The sequence below is a fragment of the Dermatophagoides pteronyssinus genome, unplaced genomic scaffold (genome assembly GCF_027571235.1).
Source record: "Dermatophagoides pteronyssinus isolate colony J.1.1.1.1 unplaced genomic scaffold, Derpt_VIB-CSIC_2022.12 sq0004, whole genome shotgun sequence".
NCBI lineage: Eukaryota > Metazoa > Arthropoda > Arachnida > Sarcoptiformes > Pyroglyphidae > Dermatophagoides > Dermatophagoides pteronyssinus.
The window spans coordinates 3,082,474-3,105,799 of record NW_027461528.1 but is presented as its reverse complement, the minus strand read 5'-3'; the positions used below and the strand labels follow the sequence as shown (position 1 = coordinate 3,105,799).

Sequence of the window (23,326 nt, the reverse complement as noted above, 5' to 3'; positions counted from 1 at the left end):
TTTTCAAAATAAAAAAAATCGCATTTTATTTGGCAAAAATAAAAATAAATAAATACAGATTTATATATAGAAAAAAAATGAGAACAATATATGGAAGAACTTGGAAGTTTTTTGTTTGTTGTTGAAAAAAATCATTCAGATCTGAATTGATCGATTCTGATCATTTGACAATGATTCGATTTCATTATCATTATTGATAATGAAATTATCAAATGCCATCATTGTATCTGATGATAATGTTGGATCAAAATCCGAAAGACAATGTATATGATTAGGTACGGCAAAAGTAAATTGATAACGTTTACGACATGTGCGTACACCACAACGATATCGTTGTGTATTTTGTTGTTGTTGTTGTTGTTGATCCGATTGTTGATCGGATTGTTGTTGTTGTTGTTGAATTGGACAATAACGAACACCACAAACATACCATGGTATAAATATATTCAATGAACAATGACATGGTTGCTGTTGTTGATGACGATGATGATTATTAAACATTGATTTTATCATTAAAATTGATGATAAAAGGCTATTTGATTGATTTGTCACTTGAGATGATTCTAATTGATGACCATCATTATTATTATTATTATTGAACATCCAATTCGATATAATTTGTCCACAACGCATTCGTTCTTGATTTTGATTGGCTAGTTTCAATTTATTTTCCATCTGCTGTTCATTATTAGTTAAATTCGAATGTTTTTGTTGTTGTTGATGTTGTAATGATGATCGAAGACGAAACTTTTGATTATTTCGATTCGATTGAATTCCACCAACACCATCGTTATTGTTAGTTAATTTACTATCGTTGTTGTTGTTGTTGTTGTTAGCTTGATTTGTAGAATAATTCAACTTTTTGATTGCATTCGAAATGTTTGCAAATGTTCGATGTCCTGTGTGTTTTGGGAAAAAATGGAAACAAACAAAAAGAAAAGGAAAAATCTGTATTAGAAAAATCAATCAATAAAAAGTCATTCGTAACACACACACACACAGAAAAATATCATCTCATATCGATCGTAAATTGAATTCGAATATCAAAAAAAATAGATTTTGTCGGCCAATCAAACTTTCTATCGTTTATCGGAAAGTTTTGTTCATTTCGATTTTGATTTGTTTTCGTACACACAAAAACAGATTATAATTAAACAACTAAAACATAAAAACAATATATTCATCGATAAACAACGAAAAAAAAACAATAATAATAATTTATTCCTTTTTGAAAGAATATTAAAATAAAATAAAATTACAAACCAAAAAGTCTTGCGATTTTCTTTATTAATAACACATACACGAATTGAAATTATTCATTCAGGGTCGTTGAATAATAATAATAATAATCATAAAACTAAAACATGTTTTTTTTCGTTCTCGGTGTTTTTTGAAAAATAATACTGGTAACGACGACGACGATGATGAAAAAAATGAATGAATGAAATTCAGTGACACAAACAAACACAGAGAAATAAACAATAATTTCAAAGAATTCAATTCTTTATTTATTGATTTATATATTCTGGTTCTGTATTCTTGTTATATTCTTCACCAATTTCTACAATCATTATAATTTTATTCTTTTTCTTTTTTTTTTTGTTGTTCGAAAGATTTTGAATTATTGATATATATTTTTTTTCATTGTTTGGTTGGTTGGTTGGTTGGTCAATAAATAAATACAATAACAATGTGCAAGTGACAACAAACAGAATAATGGTCAAGAATTCGAATCATTCGAAATTCGAACGTTTTCAAAAACATTCGATCGAATCATTTTCAAAACGTTCGAATTTCCTGGCGATATTCACATATATCGTATATATTTGGGATAGAATAATAAAAACTTTTGATTAAAATCTGATTCTGGAATCAAAAAAAAAAATTGTGAAATTCAAATCTGATAAGCTCGCTAGATAGAGAGAGAGAGATAGATTTGACAAATATCAAGATTCACACACAAACAAACAATGACTTATTCAATTACCGAGAACCGAGAGAGAAGAAAAAAATCTGATTTTTTTTCCTGCTTGGCTAGCTGGTGTGTGTGTGTGCACCATTATTATTCCTCTGGAATTCTGTAGAGAAGAATATTCTTTTCACCATTGATGGAAGATACCAAAATGAAAATGAAAAAATATTGGTATTCAATACGTATCGATGATGATGATGATGATGAACCTTTATTTTTGCCATTATGAATTTGGTGAATGAATGAAAATCCAACCGACCAACCACCAACAGGGCAGCTGGACTATGTTTTTCATTTTTTTTTTTTTTTTATTCTGGAAAATCCCTTATATTTATTTTTTTTGGTGGGAAATTTTTCGATAATAATGATGATGGCTAACAACGACGGCTGGTGAATGAAAATAACCAGAGATTACAGTCGAAATAGTCGAAAAAAGTAAAAGAAGCAGCCTTTTTCGAAACCAAAAAAAAAAAAAAAAATAATTCGTGATCGGCAATGAAATTTATTTAAATTAGCCTTTTTTTCTCTCTCCATACAATAATAATAATTCACAATCAGCCAACCAAACCTAACTAACCATTTAGTAATGACGGTGATGAAGAAGAGAATATTCTCCAGAATATTCTGTGAATAGGAAAAGAAAAATACAATGTTTTTCAAATGTAAAGATTCTTGTTCTCCTCTGTCTGCCTATGTAGATTTTTCTTCTTTCTTCGCTTCTTCTCGGTTCTTTTCATTTACAACAATTTTCAATCAATTCATTATCATTTGAATAACAAGAATTTTTTTCTTTTCTTTTCTTTTTCTTCTTTTAATCAAATGATAACCAAAAGAAAAAATAATAATAAATAATTTGATTTAGTCGAAAGAAGGATCTGTATTCATTCATTCATAGGGAAAACCATGGATAAAACCAAAAAAAAAAACGGAAATGGATGCTAGAAACCGAGAGAATTTTCTTTTCTTTTTTTTCATTGATTCTTTAAGAATTTTCTTTCTGTTGTTTGGTTGTCTCTCTCTCCGAATTGAAGAATCTGCAATCAAAACAAATCGAAAAACAAATTCAATTTGACAGATACAGTATTCTGTGTGGATACAGAATCTAAAGAATTTCTTTGAGTGTGTGTGTGTGTGTAAAAACTACGTTAACCTTATCGAATCGATGCACATTTAAAAAGAATATTCTGTACACCCAAAAAAAACACTGTAAATGTTCAAATTCTCGATTTTCATTCATTCTGGATACTTTAACACCAGTAACTAATTCGCCAAGAAAAAAAATCAAATCCTACTCATTTATCTTGTCAGCTGAAGAAATACGGAGAAAGAATCAAAAGAAAAGAAAAAGAAAATCCTCATACCATCAGTCCAATGACGAAAATCATCATAACTAGCATAGATACGATAATGATGATGATGATTCTGTGTTGGCCAATCTTGATTCGTAACACAATTATCTTTTATATGTGGTGATATTATCGGTATCGTTGATTTTGATTTGGATTTTCGATGCCTTTTTGTTCCAAGAATATTACCATCATCGCCATCATCATCATTACCATCGTCATTATGATCGATAAGAATCTCTAAATCCATATGATATGATTGTTGGCCACGATCTTCATCAGCATAACGTATGGCGCCCGGATTTTTCTGTATTCAAACGAGGGGGAGAGGGAAAAAACGAGAGAAAAATGAAAAGAAAAGAAATTTTTTATTTTTCATTGGAAAATAAATGAAGCGAAAAATCAAACAAAAAAAAAAAAGAAAAGAAAAATCAATCAAATCGAATCGAAAAGTGAAAATAAATTATCCTAGAATCTTGATTGATCATCATCATTGATCATAATCAAGCAACAAAGGGTTACAGAATCTTCTCTGTTACAGAATCGAATCTCTGGAGAGGAGGGGGTAAAGAAAAAAGTCTTTGTCTTCAATTTTTCGTCCACCACCCCCTCCCTCCTTTAAAGTTTCAAATTTTTTTTTTTTATTAATCATCGATGATTGATCAATTTAAAAAACGAATATTGTTTCGGATAATATCCGGAAAAATACCCGAAATTGATTTATGAATTTCTGATGGCTATTTTATTCAAATTTCACAATGAAAAATTTTTACGGTTTTTCAAAAGATTTATTGTCTGCTTCTGCGATTCAGTTTTGTTTTGGTTGTTTCAATTGAAACAATCTTTTTTTGAATCACACAGAATATTCAGTTTAATGATAGCTACCACATATTTTTTTGGAAATCGTTCAGAGAAGGAAAAGAAAAAAAAATTCCCGAAAACGATTACAAGAATTTCCAATGGAAACATTCTTACTTATCTCTCTCTCTCTCTCTCTCTCTCTCTCTCTCTCTCTCTTTCTTTGGATGATAATATCATCGATTTATCAAACACCCAAGCCAAAATGAATGAAATGAAAAGAATTTCAGTTAGCAGATAAACAGCATTGATCGATTTCTATAAACGATTTCGTTTGCGTGTGCATGGTGTGTGTGCTTGCAGGCAAGAAAATGATCAATTTAATAATGTTGAAACAAAACAAAAAAACCTAAATCCAATGGACAATCATCGATGATGATAATAATCACATTTTTTGTTTTTGTTTTCTTTCTCTTTAGATGTTTAGTTACAATCGAATCATCTAAAGATTAGATTCTAAACAATCGATTATTATTCGATCAATCGATTGTTTTTCTTTTCGTTTCCGATTGTTTGTTATTCGATTCGAATGTAGATTTAAATGATGCAAAAAAACAAGTTTTTTCAAATTTTTTTCTTCTAAAATGTCAATTATCTGTTATTCAGTTTGTTTGACAAACACTAATCACACAAAAAAAGAAAATAATCCATAATAATCTTCTATATACAGAAAGCAAAAAAAAGCTTCAATGATTTGTTGTTGTTGTTTTGGATCGCTTCAACAACAACCAGGAGTAAAGCAAGTAAAATAAAATCGCAGTAATCCAAAAATAATAAGGATAATCATCATCATCATCATCACACAGTTTTATAAAGGAAATAAACCAGGAAAATAAAAACGAAAAACAACAAAATTTGAAGTGAAAACTTTTCTTCTTTTTTTTTGCTATTTTGTTTTGTTTCATTAACCGTAAACAACAAAAAACGAAAAAACAAAAAAAAACGAAAAACAAACCAAAAATAAACAAATTCTATTGGGATTCATTCGATTCGATTCTATTTACACACAAACAAAAATAACTATGTAGAATTTGCCACCTTTTTGTGCCAAGGTTATATCATGTCATTTGTCAGTTTACACACTGACAAATGTAAAAATTGAAAAAATCAAAAAAAAAATCAAAGCGATTTTTTACATTTGAAAACACAGACTTCAATATGGCCATTCAGAATGACCATTTTGCTGTTTGTTTTACGAATGATTTTTTTTCCTGTTTTCAATTCCATCGAGAGCCAAAAGCAGAATTAATTTGTTCACACCAAAACTGTTTTCTTTTGTTTTCTTTCATTGGGGCCAATCATTGTTGCAAATTGTGTTTAAAAAACAGAAAACAGAAACAGAAAACTCTGATTGAAATTGACTAAATTGATAAAATGAAACAATTGTGTAGCAGTCAGTTGAAAAAGAAGAAAATGTGTTTTTTTTTGTTTCATTTGAAACAGCGAAACAAAAAAAAATTCTATTAACCAATGGTTGACAGCAATAGAATTCTCAAATGAGCGAAAGAATCCAGAATCCAAAAGGAGAGAGAGAATATTCTGGACAATAAAAATTGAACAATCTGGAACTAACAATGATTTTTTTCTGTTTTGTTTTTTGTTTCAATAATGATCATCATCAATGTTTTTGATGATGATGATGATGATGAAGGCAATAGTGTGTGATTCAATTTAACACTTAATTTCCCAAAAGAATTTCTTTCCTTCCAAATCATCATTCGCTTGATCATTAATGTTTCCTTGTTTTGCTTGAAACAAACAACGAAAAGGAAAAATCTATTCTGGCCAAAACAAAAAGAACGATAATGATAATGATGTGACTGACTGAGAAAAGGGTTAATGCACCAACCGAATATATTTTCTTTTTGGTTCATTTAGTTTTTGATTGTCCAGGACAAAACCAAAACAAAAAAAAAAAATCATCGGACCTGAAGCAAAGTGTTTCTGGATCAAGAATTTTTCCGTTGTCTGAATAAACCTTCGTTAAACAACAACGACAAAAAACAGCAAAAGTTGATCGACAAATGAAGCCAAAAACAACAAACAAACAACAAGAAAAAATGTAATTCTCAAATGAATTGACTTTATGTTCGAATGAAGAAGAAAAAATCTCAATCAAATTGAGTTATAGCTTTTTTTGTTTTGTTGTTTTCTGGTTTGATCACACAGAATTCTTAATTCTTTACGGAATACATATAAGGGAGGGAAATCTTTCCAGAAACAAAACAACAAAACAAAAAACACAGTTACTAGCAATTAACTAAATTACCCAACAAAAATCATCGATAGAGAGAAATGAGAAACCAAAAAACGAAAAAAATTCTGGCCACAAAAAAAATCATCCAAATTCAACCCCCCCCCAACCAGAAAAAAATTCAATCATTAAAGACAAACAAAAAAAAACCAGTTGAAACGAAGCGTAAATCCATTCATTGAACAGAAAACGAAATAAAATAAATAAAAAATCACGAAAAGTAATCATTATCATCATCAGCATCAAACATTAAACATTAAACATTGTTAATGAAAATGTCCCACACAATCAACGATTTCATTTCTATTTTGACTACACGACAGAATCTTATTATCTAAGGTCGAAATAGGCGAAAAAACGTAATGAAATTTTTAACCATAAGGAGACAAAAATGATTAAAATGGAGAAGATACATTCATTCTCTGTGTGTATGTGTTTTTCAAATGTAATCATCATTATTTAAACACAACCAATCAACATAAAAGACAAACACACACAGAGACAGAATATTCTTCCTTCTGAATTGGAATATTCTTTTCTTGGTGTAAATTAAATTAACACTTTTTTTCCCGTTGTTGTTTTTTATATGTAAATATTTAAACGAAACTAAAGAAAAAAAAAGATTAACACTTTACCACTCTCTGCACTCGTTTTTTTTTGGTTTCATTTTGAAGGAATAATTTTTTCGAAAATTTTTTGAAAACTCGAAAATTTTAAACCAGAAACGAAAAATATTTAATCAGTCACAAAATGTGTTTCATTCATTCATTCTTTTTTTCAAATGCAGAAAAAATATAAGAAAGTAACTTTAATCACTCGAGAACACAGAGAATATTCTCTTCTTCGAGAATATTCTATAAAAATGTAAATGTTGCTCCAACAAAGGAGATGAGAAAATCTCTTTTCTATTTATGAATGAGAGAGAATGAAAAAAACCTTTTTTTCTTTTTCACTTTGCTTATTTTTTGAGCAAACAAAATTAAATCATTGTCATTCGAGATGAATGAAATGAAAGAAAATTCAAAGTTTCAAAATAAAAAAACATAGAGGCTTATAAAAAAAAGAATATTCCGGGAAATATTCCCGAAATTCATTGTTGAAATTTGAGAATTCTTGAATATTGGAAAATAATCATAATAAGACTTACCTGTGAAAGTCTTGACATAAGTTGTGGTGATACAAAATCCTGTATACGACCATCATCATCATCATCATCATCGTTATCATTATAATAATCACCGCCATTATCATTATCGTTTTGATCTTTACCACCACCACCATCATCATCATCGATTCGAGAATCAACATTATTTTGATGTTGATGATCATTATCATTATCACCATCAATATCATCATCTTCACCTGCATTGTTTGATCGTTGTTGCTGATGATTTTGTTGATTATCATTATCCGATTGTATAATTAACGTTTTCTTTTTGAATTTTGTTTTGGTTGTTGTCGATAATCTTGTAACGAAACAAAATAATTGTACTTTTTGTTCTTGTAAATCTTGTTCACCTAATCTTGCTATACGAAATAATTGTATATTCTTGGTGGTTGTTCAGATCGTCGATGGTCGTTTTTTTTCGCGGTCGATTGGGAAAAAATGGGGAAAAAAAGAAGAAGAAAATTAGAGTTAATTCAATATTGGGGGTGAGTAGAGAGGGAAATAAACAAAAACAATCGAAAACAATCGATTCTAAACAATCGATATATCGGAAATTCAGATTAAAAAAAAACATTCGAATACTCAGGTAAACAACAAAATGTTTTTTGTTTTTGTTTTTTGCTCACCTAGATTCTGTGATTTTGTTTCTAATTTTATCTTGGTTTTTTTTGTGAAAATCAAAAACCAAACAAAAAAAAACAGAAAATCCATTCCTGACACAACGACGTCATTGTTTGACAGAAATTTAAATCATGGAAAAACAAAAAAAAACCAAAACAAAACAAACAAAAAAGCCATGAACAGATGTGATGTATCCAGACAAAGAAATAATGAAAAAAACATGGTGATGACAGGTTTGTTTGTTTGTTTGTTATCATTTCCTATATTACATTGTTGTTTTTTTGTTGTTGTCGTTTTCCCCCCGTTGATCAAACGGGGTTATTATTAGATGCAAAAATGCAAGAGAAATTTCCCTGGGAAGAATCAACTGAAAAGAGCTTAACAATTCAAACGGAAATTTGTTGAAAATTTAAATACTTGTCATTCGTATGCACCAGAATCAAAAAGAAAAAACACACCTGAAAATTCTGCATAGAAAAAAAAACACAGAATTTAATCGATTCCAGAAGCAGCATTATTCTATTCTAGCGTTTATCTTCTTGTTTGTTTGGCTTGTAAATTTCCAGATAATTTCCAGTCCGGTAATGAAAAAAAAATTTTTTTTGGAAAAAAACCGCTGCTCATACGGGTTTGTAAAGAAAATTCTGTTATCAAATGACGAACATATTCTAACACCGACAACAACAACAACAACAAAAGTTCATTGTACTTTGCAACACGAAAACGGTAAAATAACAACGATAATCCAGAAAATTATCGACTTTTTTCCTCAAAATAATATTTTCGGGAAAGATTCTCTATTGGAGAAAATTCCCGAAAAAAAAATTCAAAATTTTTTTTCAAATTTTGTCCATTTTTCCTTCTTATTCATCGAAAATTCTGGTTTGTAGTAAAATTATTCCATCATCATCATCATCATCATCATCAATGTGAAAAAACCCAGATGTTTGGTTATTTTGGGTACCAAAAAATAATCATTTCAACCACACCACCACCATTATCGTTTGATTATTTTTTTATATATTTTTTTCTGATTATAATCATTTCATTCAAACTACCAACATGAATTGCGTCATCATCATCCATAATAATCATTCATGATGATTATGTCATGATGATGACAATTCAGACAGAAAGAGGGGGAGGGGAGAGAGAGAAATAGAGGGGGAGAGAATTCAGGAATAATTTGTTTTTTGTTTTTTTGTTTTTTCGGGAATTGCAATCGTTTTGTTGTTGTTGTTGTTACCGAAAAACAAAAAACAAAAAACGAAAATCAAAATGAAACATTCTTCAGAAAATGTCCATGAATGAATTCAATTGGAATGGAATGGAATAAATCACACACACACACACACCAGAAAAAAAAACAATCAAAAGGTTTCTCTCTCTCTCTCTCTCTCTCTCTCTCTCTCTCTCTCACTCTGGGTTATTATTAGACAAAAATAGGAATGTCAAATTAATCAATGAAAATAACATGGATGACAAACAAAAAAAACGATTGTCAAACAAACAGAGAAGAAAGAAGAAATTAGCCAAATTTTTCCCAATTGAAAAAGTAAACGAAGAAATTTGCCCAGAAATTTATTTTCCGAAAACTTTCTTTCTCTTTAGTTATTGCTATGACATTTTTTTTTCTTTCTGTTTCTCATTTTATTATCAATAGACTTAGACTTACACATAGACTTTGTGTTGAACTACACGACAAAAATTTCAAATTCGATGAACAGGTATATAATGAATACCTCAATACGATCGAAGATAGTAAAAATAGAGCCGGAGAGATGAATGACTGTGATATCGAATGGAGGGGCACAAAAAGGCCCAGACACATGGTTGTCGGTTTTTTGGTCCATGGTTTCCACCACCTACTCTGTAAAGATCAAAATTTTCACAAACGAACAGATGCATGTACGTGCAAATTATGCGACGAAACGATCCGCCTGGAACATATGATGGAGTGTCCAAGTCTGACAGGAAGGTTGGCATGCAGATACGGATACCTCACATCTCATCCAAGCTAGTTTTTTTGTTTTTTTTTTTTTTTTTTTTTTTGTTCTTATTTTATTTTTTATTATTATTGTTATTTTTATTATTGATGTTGTTGTTTTACCCGTCTGTGATTTTGCCGAACAGGCGTAAATAAAGTTAATTCAATTCATTTTATTATCAATCGATCGATTGATCAAATTGATTTGAAATCTTTATTTTTTTTTAGTTCTGTCATTTTGTAACGAACAAAAAAACAAAAAACAAAATCAAAATGTTAATGTCATTCATGCCATCGGCCATAGATATCGATTCATTTTCCCTTTTTTCCTTCTTTCTGGAAAATTTCTGATCGTTTTTCTTTCCCAATCTTTATTTCCTATCGACAATGGATATTTCCTTTTCGGTTTTTTCTCCAAAAAAACAACAACAACTTTATTTTCCAATGTTGTTGTTTTTTTTTTTGTTTGGTAAGTAACGAAAAAAAAAACGAAACATAAAATTAATTTATTATGATCATTATCATTATCATCATTGTTATAATCATTATTAATGAACATTAAGAATTCAAAACACGATAATTTTTTGATTTTGTTTTGTTTTGTTTGTTTGGTTCGGTTTGGTTTGGTTTTGAAAAGCACATCCGAGTAGTTTTGGTAATCGAAAACAACAAAGCGAACGAAAAAAAAGAATTTTCCGAAAAACATTATTTCTTTCTGAGAAATTTTCCCCATTAAAACAACAATTTTCTTGCAGAATTCCGCGTAAAAACAGTAAAATAAAACAACAATTTTGGAAAAAAGCAGCTTTTGCCAGATCTCTATACATCCATTACATCTAAATCTCTATTTCAACTCCAACCATAACAAATCATTTTTTTTTTTTTTGGATAATTGTCGCCTATTTCTACGCACATTTTGATCAAGTTAAAAGTGAAAAAAATTTGTCCAATAATAATAAATGAAAAGAAAATTTCAAAAAACACATCACATCCATATTAATGGCCTTTTTAGAAAAAAAAACAGATCCAAAATCAATAATAATAATATAACATATGTTTCCATATGTCCGCCTTGCAAAAGAATATATTTTTCCTCCTCGAAGTTAATAACCTTATTTTTCGGGGTTAAATTAAATTAAATTTTTTTTTCGGGAAAATTTCCTGGAATATTTCCAGTTAAAAACAACAACATTCATAAAACACTTATCCTTTCTCTCTCACTCTACATTCATCCATCCATCCATCAGCCATCATTATTCTAATAACCAGAAACAAAAACATCCGAAAAAGCAAAAGCAAAAAAAAAAATTCAGATGTTAAGAACTTTTCGTTTCATATCATCATCATTATAATTTCAATGAAAAATTCCACTAAAAAAAACCATCATCATCATGCCAATGTTCTCATTGAGAATTATCATTAGGGTTTCATTTTCATTATTATTATTATTATTTTGAAGATGCAAAAAGAAAGAAAAAGAAAATTATTATGCCAATATATATGGTTGAAGAGAGAGAGAATATTCTTTGTATAATTTTTTTTTTTTTTGGTGAATATTCAAATTGAGAATATTCTTCAGCAAAATTCTCTGCTTTTTTTCCCGATTCTCTACTCACAATGGTTGTTTTGTTTGTTTATATTCAAACATCACACACGCATCACATCACTTCACCAAACGATGATATTTGATGTTTTCTCTGTGTTCAAAGCATCAAAAGAATTGTTGTTGTTGTTGTTGTTCGGAGGTTTTTTTTTGTTCGGTTCGCACTGACATTCTTTTTTTCACAAAAAAAATGTTTACAGAATTTCATTATGTTAATCTCTCTCTCTCTCTCTCTTTTTATGTAAATAAAAGTTGAAATTCATTCAACCCCTTCATACTTTTAAAGTGTTAATTTAATTTTTGAATTTTTTTTTGGTTCGCATCCTAAATTGACGAGCAAATTTTTTTCTTCACTGGGAATGGTTGAAATAATTGCCATAATTAATAATTTTGGATGGTTGTTGACATTACACACACACACACACAGAGAGTGTGTGGGAGAGAGAAAGAGAGAGAGAGAGAGAGAGATAGATTTACATAATTTGATTTTAAATAACGTTTTATCAATCACAGCAGTTGAACAGAATCCAAAAGATATATAATCAAACAACAGAAAAATTGTCATAGAGAAAAAACTTTCCATTCTAACAATGATGATGATGATGATGATCCAAACAACAGAATTTTGTCAGGCTAATTTTCAAACGAGAGAAATTGAAACAAAAACGAAAATGAAACAAAAAAAAACATATTATCCACATATGGTACCCAGAATAAGACGACCGATTTTGAAAGTAAGAAGGAAAACATTAAACTACAGAACAGAGGAATCAATTTCTTAACACAGAAAATTTCATTATAACTTTACTGTATAGGAATTTAGCAGCCAAACAAAAGTATAAAGGAAAAAAAATGGAAACCAGATGTTACCTCTAAACGAACACACACACACACACTATATATCTATTCCAAGGAAAATGATCAATTGAGACTAATACAACCCTAGATGCTAAGCAAGTGTTGGTATTAAACAAATTAATTTCTTCTTTTCAACCCCATAGTTCCACCCTCCCGTCATTTAATATCTCTCTTTGAAGAGCAAAACAGTATGGAAAAAAAAACTTATCTCAAACACACATTCATAGGAAATTCTTTGAACAGAATCATATTGCATTTATGCAAATTCTATTTCTACTCTCACTATGTAGAATCGACAGAAGAATCCGGTCGATTTTCATCATTATTTTAATGATAATTACGACGACGACGATGATGATTATCATCATTAATTGGGTAACAAACAAAAAAAATAATGGATTTTTTCGTTTTTGAGCCAAGTCAAGTCAAGTAAAAGTTGACAACAAAAGTCCCCCACTTTGAAATTTTGTTGTCGTTTAAAATTTTTTTTTGTTCCCACTTTTTGATTGACATTTTTGTCATATTTGGATGACAAAAATGTTTTCGGGAAAAAAAAGTTTTTTTTTGTGATTAAAAATTTTTTTCCGGGAAATTTTTTTTCTTCTTATATAAAAAAAAGTTTTCTGAAAAACATGTCATAAGTGAGATACAAACAAAAAAAAAATTCCAGGGAAAATTTCCTTTCAGTTATTTCAAATTCATTTCTTCAAGCAAAAAAAAAAAAAAAAATCTTAACACCTTTCACTTTTTTTTGTGTGATTTTGATGAAAGAATCTTCCCCAGAAACAACTGATGAAAATTATCATAACAGAAGAATTTTTGTTTTTTTTGGTCGTCAGAAATCCACAAAAACATAACCCCCAGTTCACCACACACACACATAATGTTTTGATGAAATTTAAATTTTTTTTTCTCAAAAAAAAAATATTTACACATTTTTTTTTTGCTGAAACTATTCCCGAACCGAACATAATTCTTTTCGCATTGTTCCATATCTGGGAGCATTGAAAAATAAAATCCCAAATCTAAACATTGAAGAAACAAAAATTTGAAATTATAGTACAATTTGTTATGATTTGAAGAAAGAAACAATAAACAAACAATAGAGAGAAAAAAAAACTTTTCGGGAAAAAAAAAAATTTATGGGAAAATTTTCTCGCATAAAGAAAAAGGGTCATGGTCCCGTGTGTGTTTGGTTTTTTTTTGCAAGAAGAAGACAAACGTCTTAAAAAACCGTTATTATTTTGTTTTTGAACCAACAAAAAAAAGAAAGAAGAGATTTTCCTCGACAAAATGTTTTTCTTACTTTTTCAAACGAGCATTAACACCTCTCTCTCTCTCTCTCTCTCTCTCTCCAAAAAAAAACGAAAACGAAAAAACGACGGTAATTGAAACTTTGCATCATCATCAATGATGATGATGTGTTTATGGGGAGATGTGTGTGAATATAATGAATGACTTGATTATAAATTATTATTATTACTTTCGTCGCTTTTTTTCACGTTTGGGATGTTTACCATATATATAGGTTAACAAAACAGAAAAAATATATGAAAACTTAGAATAAACAACAACAAGAAAAAAACTCTCGTTTGGAAATCTTCCCGAAAAAAAAATAAACATACAAAACGAAGCTTAAACAAAAAAAAAAAAGACTTAAGAGATTCTTTCAAACAAGTGAAAAAGTGAAGAAATTCTGCATTCTGATACAGTCAGGCAAGTAAAGTAAAGTGGTGTGATTCACACTTTCTTCAGTTTTCTTCAGTTTCTTCAGTTTTCATTTCTCCATTTTTTTCTCCATTCAATGAATATTATTGATATGTTTTCGACGACGATGATGATGACATTTACTTTTCAAAAAAAATTACTTATCATCAAGTTAATATAATTTTCAAACATCCAGCGTATTTTTGTGTGTGACACATTTTGTTTATTTTTCTTTTATTTCGTCTTTCTGTCAAATGTTTTCTTTTCTCGCGAAAAAAATGAAATATAAAGCTAGAGAATATTCCTGAATCGAGAAACCAAGAGAGAGAGAGAGAGAGAGAGAGAGAGAGAGAGAGAGAGAGAGATGTGTTAAAATTCTTCTTGTTGTTGACCATTAGGATGGTGATGAAAATTGAACCTAACCGAAAATTCGTATGGATATATTTTATTTATATCCAGAATGATGATGATGATAAATGAATGAATGAATGAAATGTTGAAGCTGAAGAATTGAATTAGTTTTTCTTTCTTCTTCTGTTTCCATCAGGGTAGATATATGTAGGTATTGTATTTAAAATGTAGACACCAGAAAAAAAAACAAACGAAATTACGTAAACGAATTAACGAACAAACGAAAAACAATTTAAAAAAAAAGGAAAAAAGAATGAAATTTTTTTACTTTTTCATTGTAGAAAATTTAATAAAAAAAATTCAATTTTTCAGAGTTGGCTATGTGAAAAAACCACAACATCAAAATTCTTTTCAAAAATGATGATGATTTATCTGGTGGGGTAACCATATTGTGTGTGTTTCAATCGTTGTCCGATTTTTCCAAACAAAATGTTAATGTCACATATGCACAGTAGAAATAGGCAAGACAACTATTTCCGTTCCAAAAATGTCAAAAACTGTATCATGTTTTTTTTCGGGCTAGTCAGTCTGTAGATCCAGTCCGGACTACCTAGAATTGATTTTTGTTGGTAACATCGTTACATTGTAACATTTGAAATTGGCAGTTTGTTTGCCATCATCATTATCATCATTAAAATTGATGCCAAAAAATCTTTCTCTCTTTGAAATAATAACCGTAAACGGAAATGGTATGATTTTCATTTATTCATTCATTCAACATGGCCAACATCTATGATTCTGGTATTCTCATTGCGATAACTTTCTGTCTTTCTTTTGTTGTTGTCATCCGGAATTCAATTGTCCGTATCGGTATTTCCGGCCTTTGATGATGATGATATACACAAACCAAACCGACCAGCTGAAAGAATCTGAAAAACGATAAAAACGTTTCTTTTCTCTCTCTCTGTGTGTGTGTGTACAAATACAATTTCCGAGTGGATAAATTTCATTTTCGGTTAATGTCACATATCTAACCAAGAGAGAGAGAGAGAGAGAAAATTTCCGGAAAGAAAATTGCCAAAAAAATTTCTCGGTATCAGTAATAAAAAAATTAATTGATAAAAGTTTTTTTTACCAAAATTGAATTCTCTTCTTTATAATTATTATTATTATTCTGGTTATCTGGATTCTGCACACACACAGAGAGAAGCGCCAGACAACAACAACAACATTTATAAAATAACGAAAAAATTATTAATAATAAGAATTTATAAGCATCATTAATAAAGAAAAATGATGATTATTATTATTATTATTGTAATATGAAAAAAACCGAATGGTCAAACAACATTAAAGATGTTTTTTTCTCTTATTTCCAACATTTACAAATAAATAAATAAATAAATAACGTTACAAGGTTTTGTGGTTAGTAGTTAGTTGTTACTTACATTTACACTTACACTTACACACAAACACACATCATAGATCATTTTTTTTTCGTTTTTGGAAAATGGAAAAATATAGTTTGCCTATTTCCACAATAATGGTCATCATGTTTCTTTCCTCGGTTGGTTGTTGTCGTTTGGCGAGAGATTGGCCATTGGTTGGTGATCATTAATTTTCTGAATGAAATTCAATTCAATAAGACAGAATAATGGTCATGTCTGAATAGTGTCAGTGTCAGTGAATGTTGGTGACAGAGGAAACCCGTGTTTATTCCGAAAAAATGAAAAAAATTTTGAAAATTTGAAAAAATCCATTCATAAATAGCAGTACAAATCCTAATTCATATTCAGCGCCATTGTTGTTGTTGTTGTTTATCAATTATTCATATTGAATTCTTTCTCTCTCCAAAAACAAAAGAATCTTTCTCGATTTTTTTTAATCATCCCTAATTGAAAAACCCGAAAAGTTCATTTTGGAAATCATTGTAGATCCTCCCACATTTGATGACAGAGATGATCATCAGCAAGCAGAAGCGGCAACAATAATAACGGAAAAGATTAACCAAATACGGTTATGGTTCGATGGAAAAAAATCAGACACACACCAAACACACACAAATATGGTCATCATTTTTAATGATGGTGATCATCACAGTTGGTGATGATGATGATGAACCTAATATTTTATTTCTGGGAAAAAAGAAAAAGAAAAATGATATCCCTTTTTTTGTTTGCCAATTTTCACATTTAATGGATTATTTTTTTCCAATAGAGAGAGAGAGAGGGTGGACCGAATAGAGTCGAAATAGACCAAAATTATGGACATTATTTTTCATCAATCAACAAATGTTTTTCACTGTCCATTTACCCCCCACCAAAAAAACGAGAGATTTTTTGGGGGGTAAAATGTCGTTTAGGTGGGCGGAGTTTTGGCGGTGGTGGTGGTGGTGGTGGGCAAATGACCAATAAAACATTTAATGGATTTTTTCTTCTTCGAATGTTTCAACACCATTATCCCCATCCTGATAATGTGCGAAAAAAAATAGCAGCAGCAATAATAATTATTAAAGGCAGTGAAGCTGAAATTCAGCAGCAGGACAAAAAAAAAGAAGATCGAAAAATCACGGTGGAAAATTTACGAAAAAAAAATCTTGAAATAATCATCATTTGCCAAAGGCATTGAGTAAATTTGGAGAAAAAAAAATTCGGGAAATTGAAGGCAGCTCGAAAAGGAGAATGCAAGCAGAAAAATTTAAATTTAAATTAAAAAGTTTCATCTTTTTTTTTCATCATCATCATCGTTGAATAAAGATTTGATGGAGAGAGAGAGAGAGAGAGAGAGAGAGAGAGAGAGAGAGAGAGAGAGAGATCTAAGTGATTTCGATTCAATCGATGGATTTTCTTCTTCTTCTTCTGTTCTTATCTGGGATGTTTTTTCTTCTGAAATTTCATTTCAGCGCAAAACTTTTCCGTTTCTAGAAAAAAAACAGAAAAAATCTTATGCAAAACCAGAGAAAAAAAACAGAATTCTTATCTTTTGAAGTACGCATCTAGTGAAACAAAACACAGAATCTTTTTTTTCGTTTCTCGACATCAAATCCAAAATTGATCCAACCAGCAGCAGAATTATTTCTAGGAAAAAAAACTTTTTTTTGCTTCAAGGCAAAAGGAAAAAACTGCCAAATGAAAATAGCAAGAATATTCTGCTGCTCGCCTAAAGATCCAGAATAAACACCTACACCTGCATACCCATTATTTCTACCCTGCTATGTTGAAATCCATTTATGAATATAATTAATGAATTAATAATAATCATCATCATCGTTTGTTATTGTTGTTTGGGCGCTTTAATCGCCCTTTAGCAAATGATATTTTCTAAAAATGGAAATATGGTTATTTTTCCAATGAAATTTGAACAAAAAAGGTGGCTTCACACACACACACGCCATATAACAGATGTAAATCATCATCCTATGATGATGATGAATATTTGATATTTTTTTTCATATTTATCTGAGTAAATGGATCGGAACCATTTATTCATTTCATTCATTTTAACCCCCCCTTTCAAAAAAATGGTTATTATCAAAAAATAATTCATTTGGAAAAAGAAGTAAACGACGACCAGAATATACAGGGGAAAAAATATCATCATTAAGGTAGAAATAGTAGAAAAGATAAATGTTCGTGTGCGGTTGTAAAATGATAATATCATTTTTTTTTTTTTTTGAAAGAAAAAACCGTTAAGAAATTTTTTGTTGTTTTTCATTCTAGATATGGAAAAACAACAAAAAAAAACGAGAACCACCTTGTTTTGTTTTCCATTCTCTCTTCTCTCGATATACAGATGATAATGATGATTTTGTTTTTGCTTGCTTGCTTGCTATGTTTGTTTGTTTGTTAATGTTTTTTCTTGTTTTGGGTTGGTAATCCATCAGAATCATCAATGGGGTATAGAAAAAAAAACGGTACCGGGTTAAAATAGTGGATCCATTCCATCCGACACAGAATATTCTGTAAACAAGAATTTGTTGTTGTTGGCAAGCCTAGAAAAAATAGAAGAATTCAATAAAGAAACAACAACAAAAGAAAAAAAAAGAAAATGGATCCAATTGGGAGACTGTTTTTTCAAGCAAAAAAGACCAACCGAGACTTTTATCATTGGAGCAAGCCGAAAAAACGGAAAAATTTGATGAAAGCAATATTAAGGGTTAATGTGGCCGAAGAGAGTGACTATAGAGTGAAAACAAAAAAGGAACCAGAATTTTTTTTCTTTTACAGCAACCCGAAAAAAAATCATTATTTCAAATGATAAAAAAAATGACGATAAAAAGAAGGAAAACATTTGATAATTGCCTGCAAAAAAAAATGGCAAATTTGTTGAATCTGTCAAGAGAGAGAGAGAGAGAGAGAGAGAGAGAGAGAGAGAGAGAGAGAGAGAGAGAGAGAGAAACGTTAAAAACATAAAACTTCTTGGAAATTTCTCAACAGAATTCGGTTGTTCATTTTCGTCATTATTGACAACAACAACAACAACAACAGCAAAATGGATGATTAATGAAAAGAGAGAATATTTATTTCATCAAAACCAAACCAAACAAAACATAACTGAAGAATATTTTCATTGAAAAAAACGAACGAAAGATTCAGAAATACCAACAACAACAACAACATAATGACATTAAGAATTTTGGTTCGTTTTTTAATTCTTTTTTTTCCGGAAAAATTTCTTGCAGGCGATATATATCGAAACCAATTCGATATTCATGTCAAGTCAAGTAAACTTTTTTTTATCGAAGAACAAACAAACAAACACAGAGAGACGGGCTGAAAAAAATGAGAAAAACTTTCCGAAAATATTTTTTCTTTCTTTCTTTCTTTCCAGGCCCTAAAGCTGAATATTATATGATCGTAGAGAGAGAGAGAGAGAGAGAGAGAAATGACGACCACAGAATCGATGTTTGATTCGATGAATCGAATGATTCAACGGGAGAGAGAGGGGGAGAAATTTGAAAATAAAATACAGTTAATACAGTTTTGTTTGATGCATCAAAAATTGAACAAAATAAATAAAAATATTTGGTCAGTTTTCTTCTTGTTGAGAAATTTTTCGGGAAAAAAATGACCAAAAAGAAAATTTGACATTGTCAATTTGTCATTTGATGGTAGTGATATTTGCTAAATGACACACACACACACACACCGAGAGAGATCAGAATAACATAATTACTGTTCAATTGAATAAAGGTTCTTGTTTTTTTTTGCCTTAATTAAACAGAATTCCCGGGAAATATTCTCGATTTTGAATAGAGAAGAAGAAACAGAATCCGATTTACCCGAACCAAAAAAATTAAGTATCTTATCCAAACAACAGCAGCAAAAAGTTATGTAAAATAAAGTTGGTTCATTAGTCATCGTCAGGATCATCATTTATTAATCAGAAAAATAAGACAGCCAAAATAAACATTGATCTTTCGATATATCAACTACAACAACAAGATTATTATCGGTTGATTTTTGACCATTTTGAGTTGAAATAGTGGTCACACAGAATAAGCAACATTCAGAATCAGAATAATAATTCTGCTACAGTCGCTCTTCGTACAAAAAAAATGATAATCAAGTTAAAAGTTACAATCACAAATATCGTCATACAATATTTTTGGTTTGTTTAATTATTTATCATTTTCTTCGGTTCTTCGAGCGAAAAAAATTTATTGGAAAAATGAAAAGGAATGAATGAATGGAGGGGGGAAAACATTTTGAAAAACCTCAAAAGCGATTCACAGAAAGAAAATCTATTCTGGAACAAGAATATTCTCTGTTCTGATAACCCAAAAAAAACAGAATGTTGATAATAATGATGATTTTTAATGATGATAATCAAGCGAAGAAAATGAAAACATTTTCAATCGGAAATCATTTTTTTTTTTTTCGGGAGAATAAAAAAATAAATAATATGACCTCACCACTTTAATGTACTCATTATTATCGTCATCGTCATCATCATTGAAAACTACGAAAATGGAAGAGAAAAAGAGAAAATAATGGGATGCTATTTTCACTTTTTTTCGCTCTATCGATTCAATCGATTGATTCGTTCGTTCATTTTGATGATGATGATGATCATTATTTTTAGCCTGATTGAATGAATGGTTCGATTTGGAACCGATAATGAGATGATGAAAGATGAACTGTACTATTATCATTTTAAGGAGGGAAAATTTTTTCAATCAAAAAAAAAAAAATTGAACGAAAATTGAAAAATTCTATGCAAAAAAAAAAAGAAGAGATTTTTGATTGAATTTTTAAAAATTTTTGAAATTTTTTTTTCACTTAACCCTCGGCTATCCATGTGGGGTCAAATTTGACCCCAACGACATTTAAAACTTCGCCATTCGAAAATCTATCGACATAAATCAATTTTCTCTTGAATGATCGAAGATCTATGTTTATTGAACATGATAGGCAATTTTCACCGTTTTCCGACTAAAAATAGTGGAGAAATCATCGATTTTCGGGATGAAGTCTAAATGTGCATAACGTAAGTGCTGTAGGATCCCTACCTACAACACTTACGTTATGAACAGACCCGAAATTTAATAGGAAAATCAAAATTTGTTTGCCGCTTTGTATCATTAATGATATGCTTTTAAGATAGAATTTTTTGATGAAATTTTAAAATTGATAATATTTTCTAAGAGTTGAGCACAAAATTTTAGATTATTTTAACTTTCTAACATAATTTAAAATCGATCAAAGTTGGGGTCAAAAATGACCCCACATGGATAACGACGTGAGAAATGCTGCGTGAATAGCGGAGGGTTAAAAATGACTAAATCGAATGATAAGAGCTACAAGTGTCGAAATTGTGTTGTTTTTTTTTGGAAAAAAATTGTAATTTTAAAATTTAAAAGTTTTAAAAGTTTTAAAAAAAACTTACATTTTTAAAATCTAAAATCTGTTGAATCAATGAACCATCAGTTTCTTCAAATTTTATCTGAATATAATCATTAATTATATTGGATGTAATTAATTCCCGGAAAATTTCACCACCATCATTACGAATATTGATTGAAAAATTATGATCAAATGATAGTAATGGTGGTTTTGATTTTGATGATTTCAATGATGGATATTTAGGCACATGTTTCTGCGCATCTTGATGATGATAAATCTTATTTACATGTTTATCACTGTTAATCGATGCTTGTTTTGTAATCGATGGTATCATCATAATGATAATGATCACCATAATCGATAAATATTTATTATTGGCCACAAAATGGCCATTATTTATGAATTTTATCATCATTTTTTACTTTGGGAAATTTCCCTGAAACAAACAAACAAACAAAAATCACTTTTTGGTTAGCAGAATGATGATCAATTCATTTCAAATGACAAAATGATGCCGGTGAAACATTGTTTTTGTTTGTTTTTTTTGGCTGGAAATTTTTCCGAATAATGATCATCAATTTAAATTTTGTTAAAAAAACCCGGAAAACTTTCCCGGAAAAAAATTCATCGAGAGAAAAACTAATGAAATCATCAAATTCAAAAAAAAACCGAAATGAAACGTTTTTACGTGTGAAACAAACACTGGGACACACAAACACACCAAACACAAACGATAAAAAACAAATTGATCACGTACACGAAACATAGGAGGGAAAAGCCAAGCAAAAATTATTATTTTCTATTAATAATAAAAGCTGATCAAAAACACTGGAAAAACAACGACAGCAGCAATGACGAATTCAACCAACGAAAAATTAATATTGATTTTTCTCGAAGAAGAAGAAGAATCGAGATTTTCGAAAAGTTTCCAAGTTTTTCAGAAAAAATTCTAATGATGAAATGGATTAAGCTGAATAACGTTTTTCGAATGTTTTTGACAGCAGCCACCACCGAAGAAAAAAATGAAAAATTTTTTTTTTTTTCGTCAACGAATGTTTGTTATCAATGTCAAACGACTTTGTTTTACTTTGATGGATTATTATTATTGAAGAGAATTTTCGTTTTTTTTGAAGATTAATTAAATTCTTGATGTTGTTGTTGTCGTCGTCGTTGTTTGTTTATCAAATTTTTTTTTCACTTGAAAACAACAAAGACGAAAATTCTTGAATTGACAGTTTTTTTTCTCTCCATTCTGAATCGATTGCAGAATTGAATTGAATTGAATGTTCTTTGGTTGTTTTCGTAAGAAAAACAGAAAAGTTTTACTATTCAGGAATTATCAATAAAATTCTTTTCTTCGTGAAACAGACGCAAAATGGAACACGGAATTGAAAAACAAAAATCGACAGAATCTATGTATATAGAGAGCGAGAACACTGTTGTTGTTGTTGTTTCAGAATGAATGGAAATGAAAATGATTCTAGAATCAAAAAATTCTTTTCAAGAATCGAAAAGACATGTGAATTCAACAACAATAACAAAAACATTGAATCATTGAGCAGAATCCAAACACACCAAAACAACATGCGCATTTCGAAACTAAATTTTTTTTTGTTTAAAATTGACAATCTTTTTGCGCATGCGTCGGTCGAATGAATTTTTTTTCTCGAAAAGGAATTCTTTTTTCGTTTTGAATTTCAATTTTGCCGAAAAGCAAAAAAACGAAAAAATTTAAATTTCAAAAAGAAAAAGAAAA

General features: G+C 29.6%; 1 protein-coding gene and 1 long non-coding RNA gene across 4 annotated transcripts; one reads left to right on the top strand and one right to left on the bottom strand.

Annotated features, from left to right (window-relative positions):
* Positions 1-45: 45 nt before the first annotated feature.
* oaf (BRICHOS-like domain-containing protein out at first) lies at positions 46-23,103 on the bottom strand. The gene is made up of 4 exons (XM_075819490.1): positions 21,614-23,103; positions 7,578-7,979; positions 3,334-3,625; positions 46-899 (listed from the first exon to the last, which is right to left on the bottom strand). Exons 1-4 carry the CDS (start codon positions 21,983-21,985, stop codon positions 136-138), a joined length of 1,830 nt encoding a protein of 609 aa, XP_075675605.1. The 5' UTR covers positions 21,986-23,103; the 3' UTR covers positions 46-135.
* Positions 8,154-10,398, top strand: LOC142644878 (uncharacterized). 3 transcript variants are annotated; one of them, XR_012846055.1, is made up of 4 exons: positions 8,154-8,184; positions 8,301-8,452; positions 8,548-8,945; positions 9,110-10,398. It is a non-coding gene; the product is annotated as an uncharacterized LOC142644878 (long non-coding RNA). The 3 variants fall into 3 exon arrangements; XR_012846056.1 differs by lacking the exon at positions 8,154-8,184 and having other exon boundaries at positions 8,200-8,452; positions 9,110-9,774; positions 9,883-10,398; XR_012846054.1 differs by lacking the exon at positions 8,154-8,184 and having other exon boundaries at positions 8,203-8,452.
* Positions 23,104-23,326: the final 223 nt, after the last annotated feature.

What these genes read in the sequence shown, in the direction of transcription:
- oaf (XM_075819490.1), bottom strand. Translation starts at nt 21,985, where the DNA reads ATGATGATAAAATTCATAAATAATGGCCATTTTGTGGCCAATAATAAA. An exon ending in AGATTTTAGATTTTAAAAAT is followed by an intron (nt 7,980 to 21,613) that starts GTAAGTTTTTTT and finishes ACAACCACCAAG; the next exon opens with AATATACAATTATTTCGTAT. An exon ending in TTTTCGTCATTGGACTGATG is followed by an intron (nt 900 to 3,333) that starts GTATGAGGATTT and finishes CAAAACACACAG; the next exon opens with GACATCGAACATTTGCAAAC.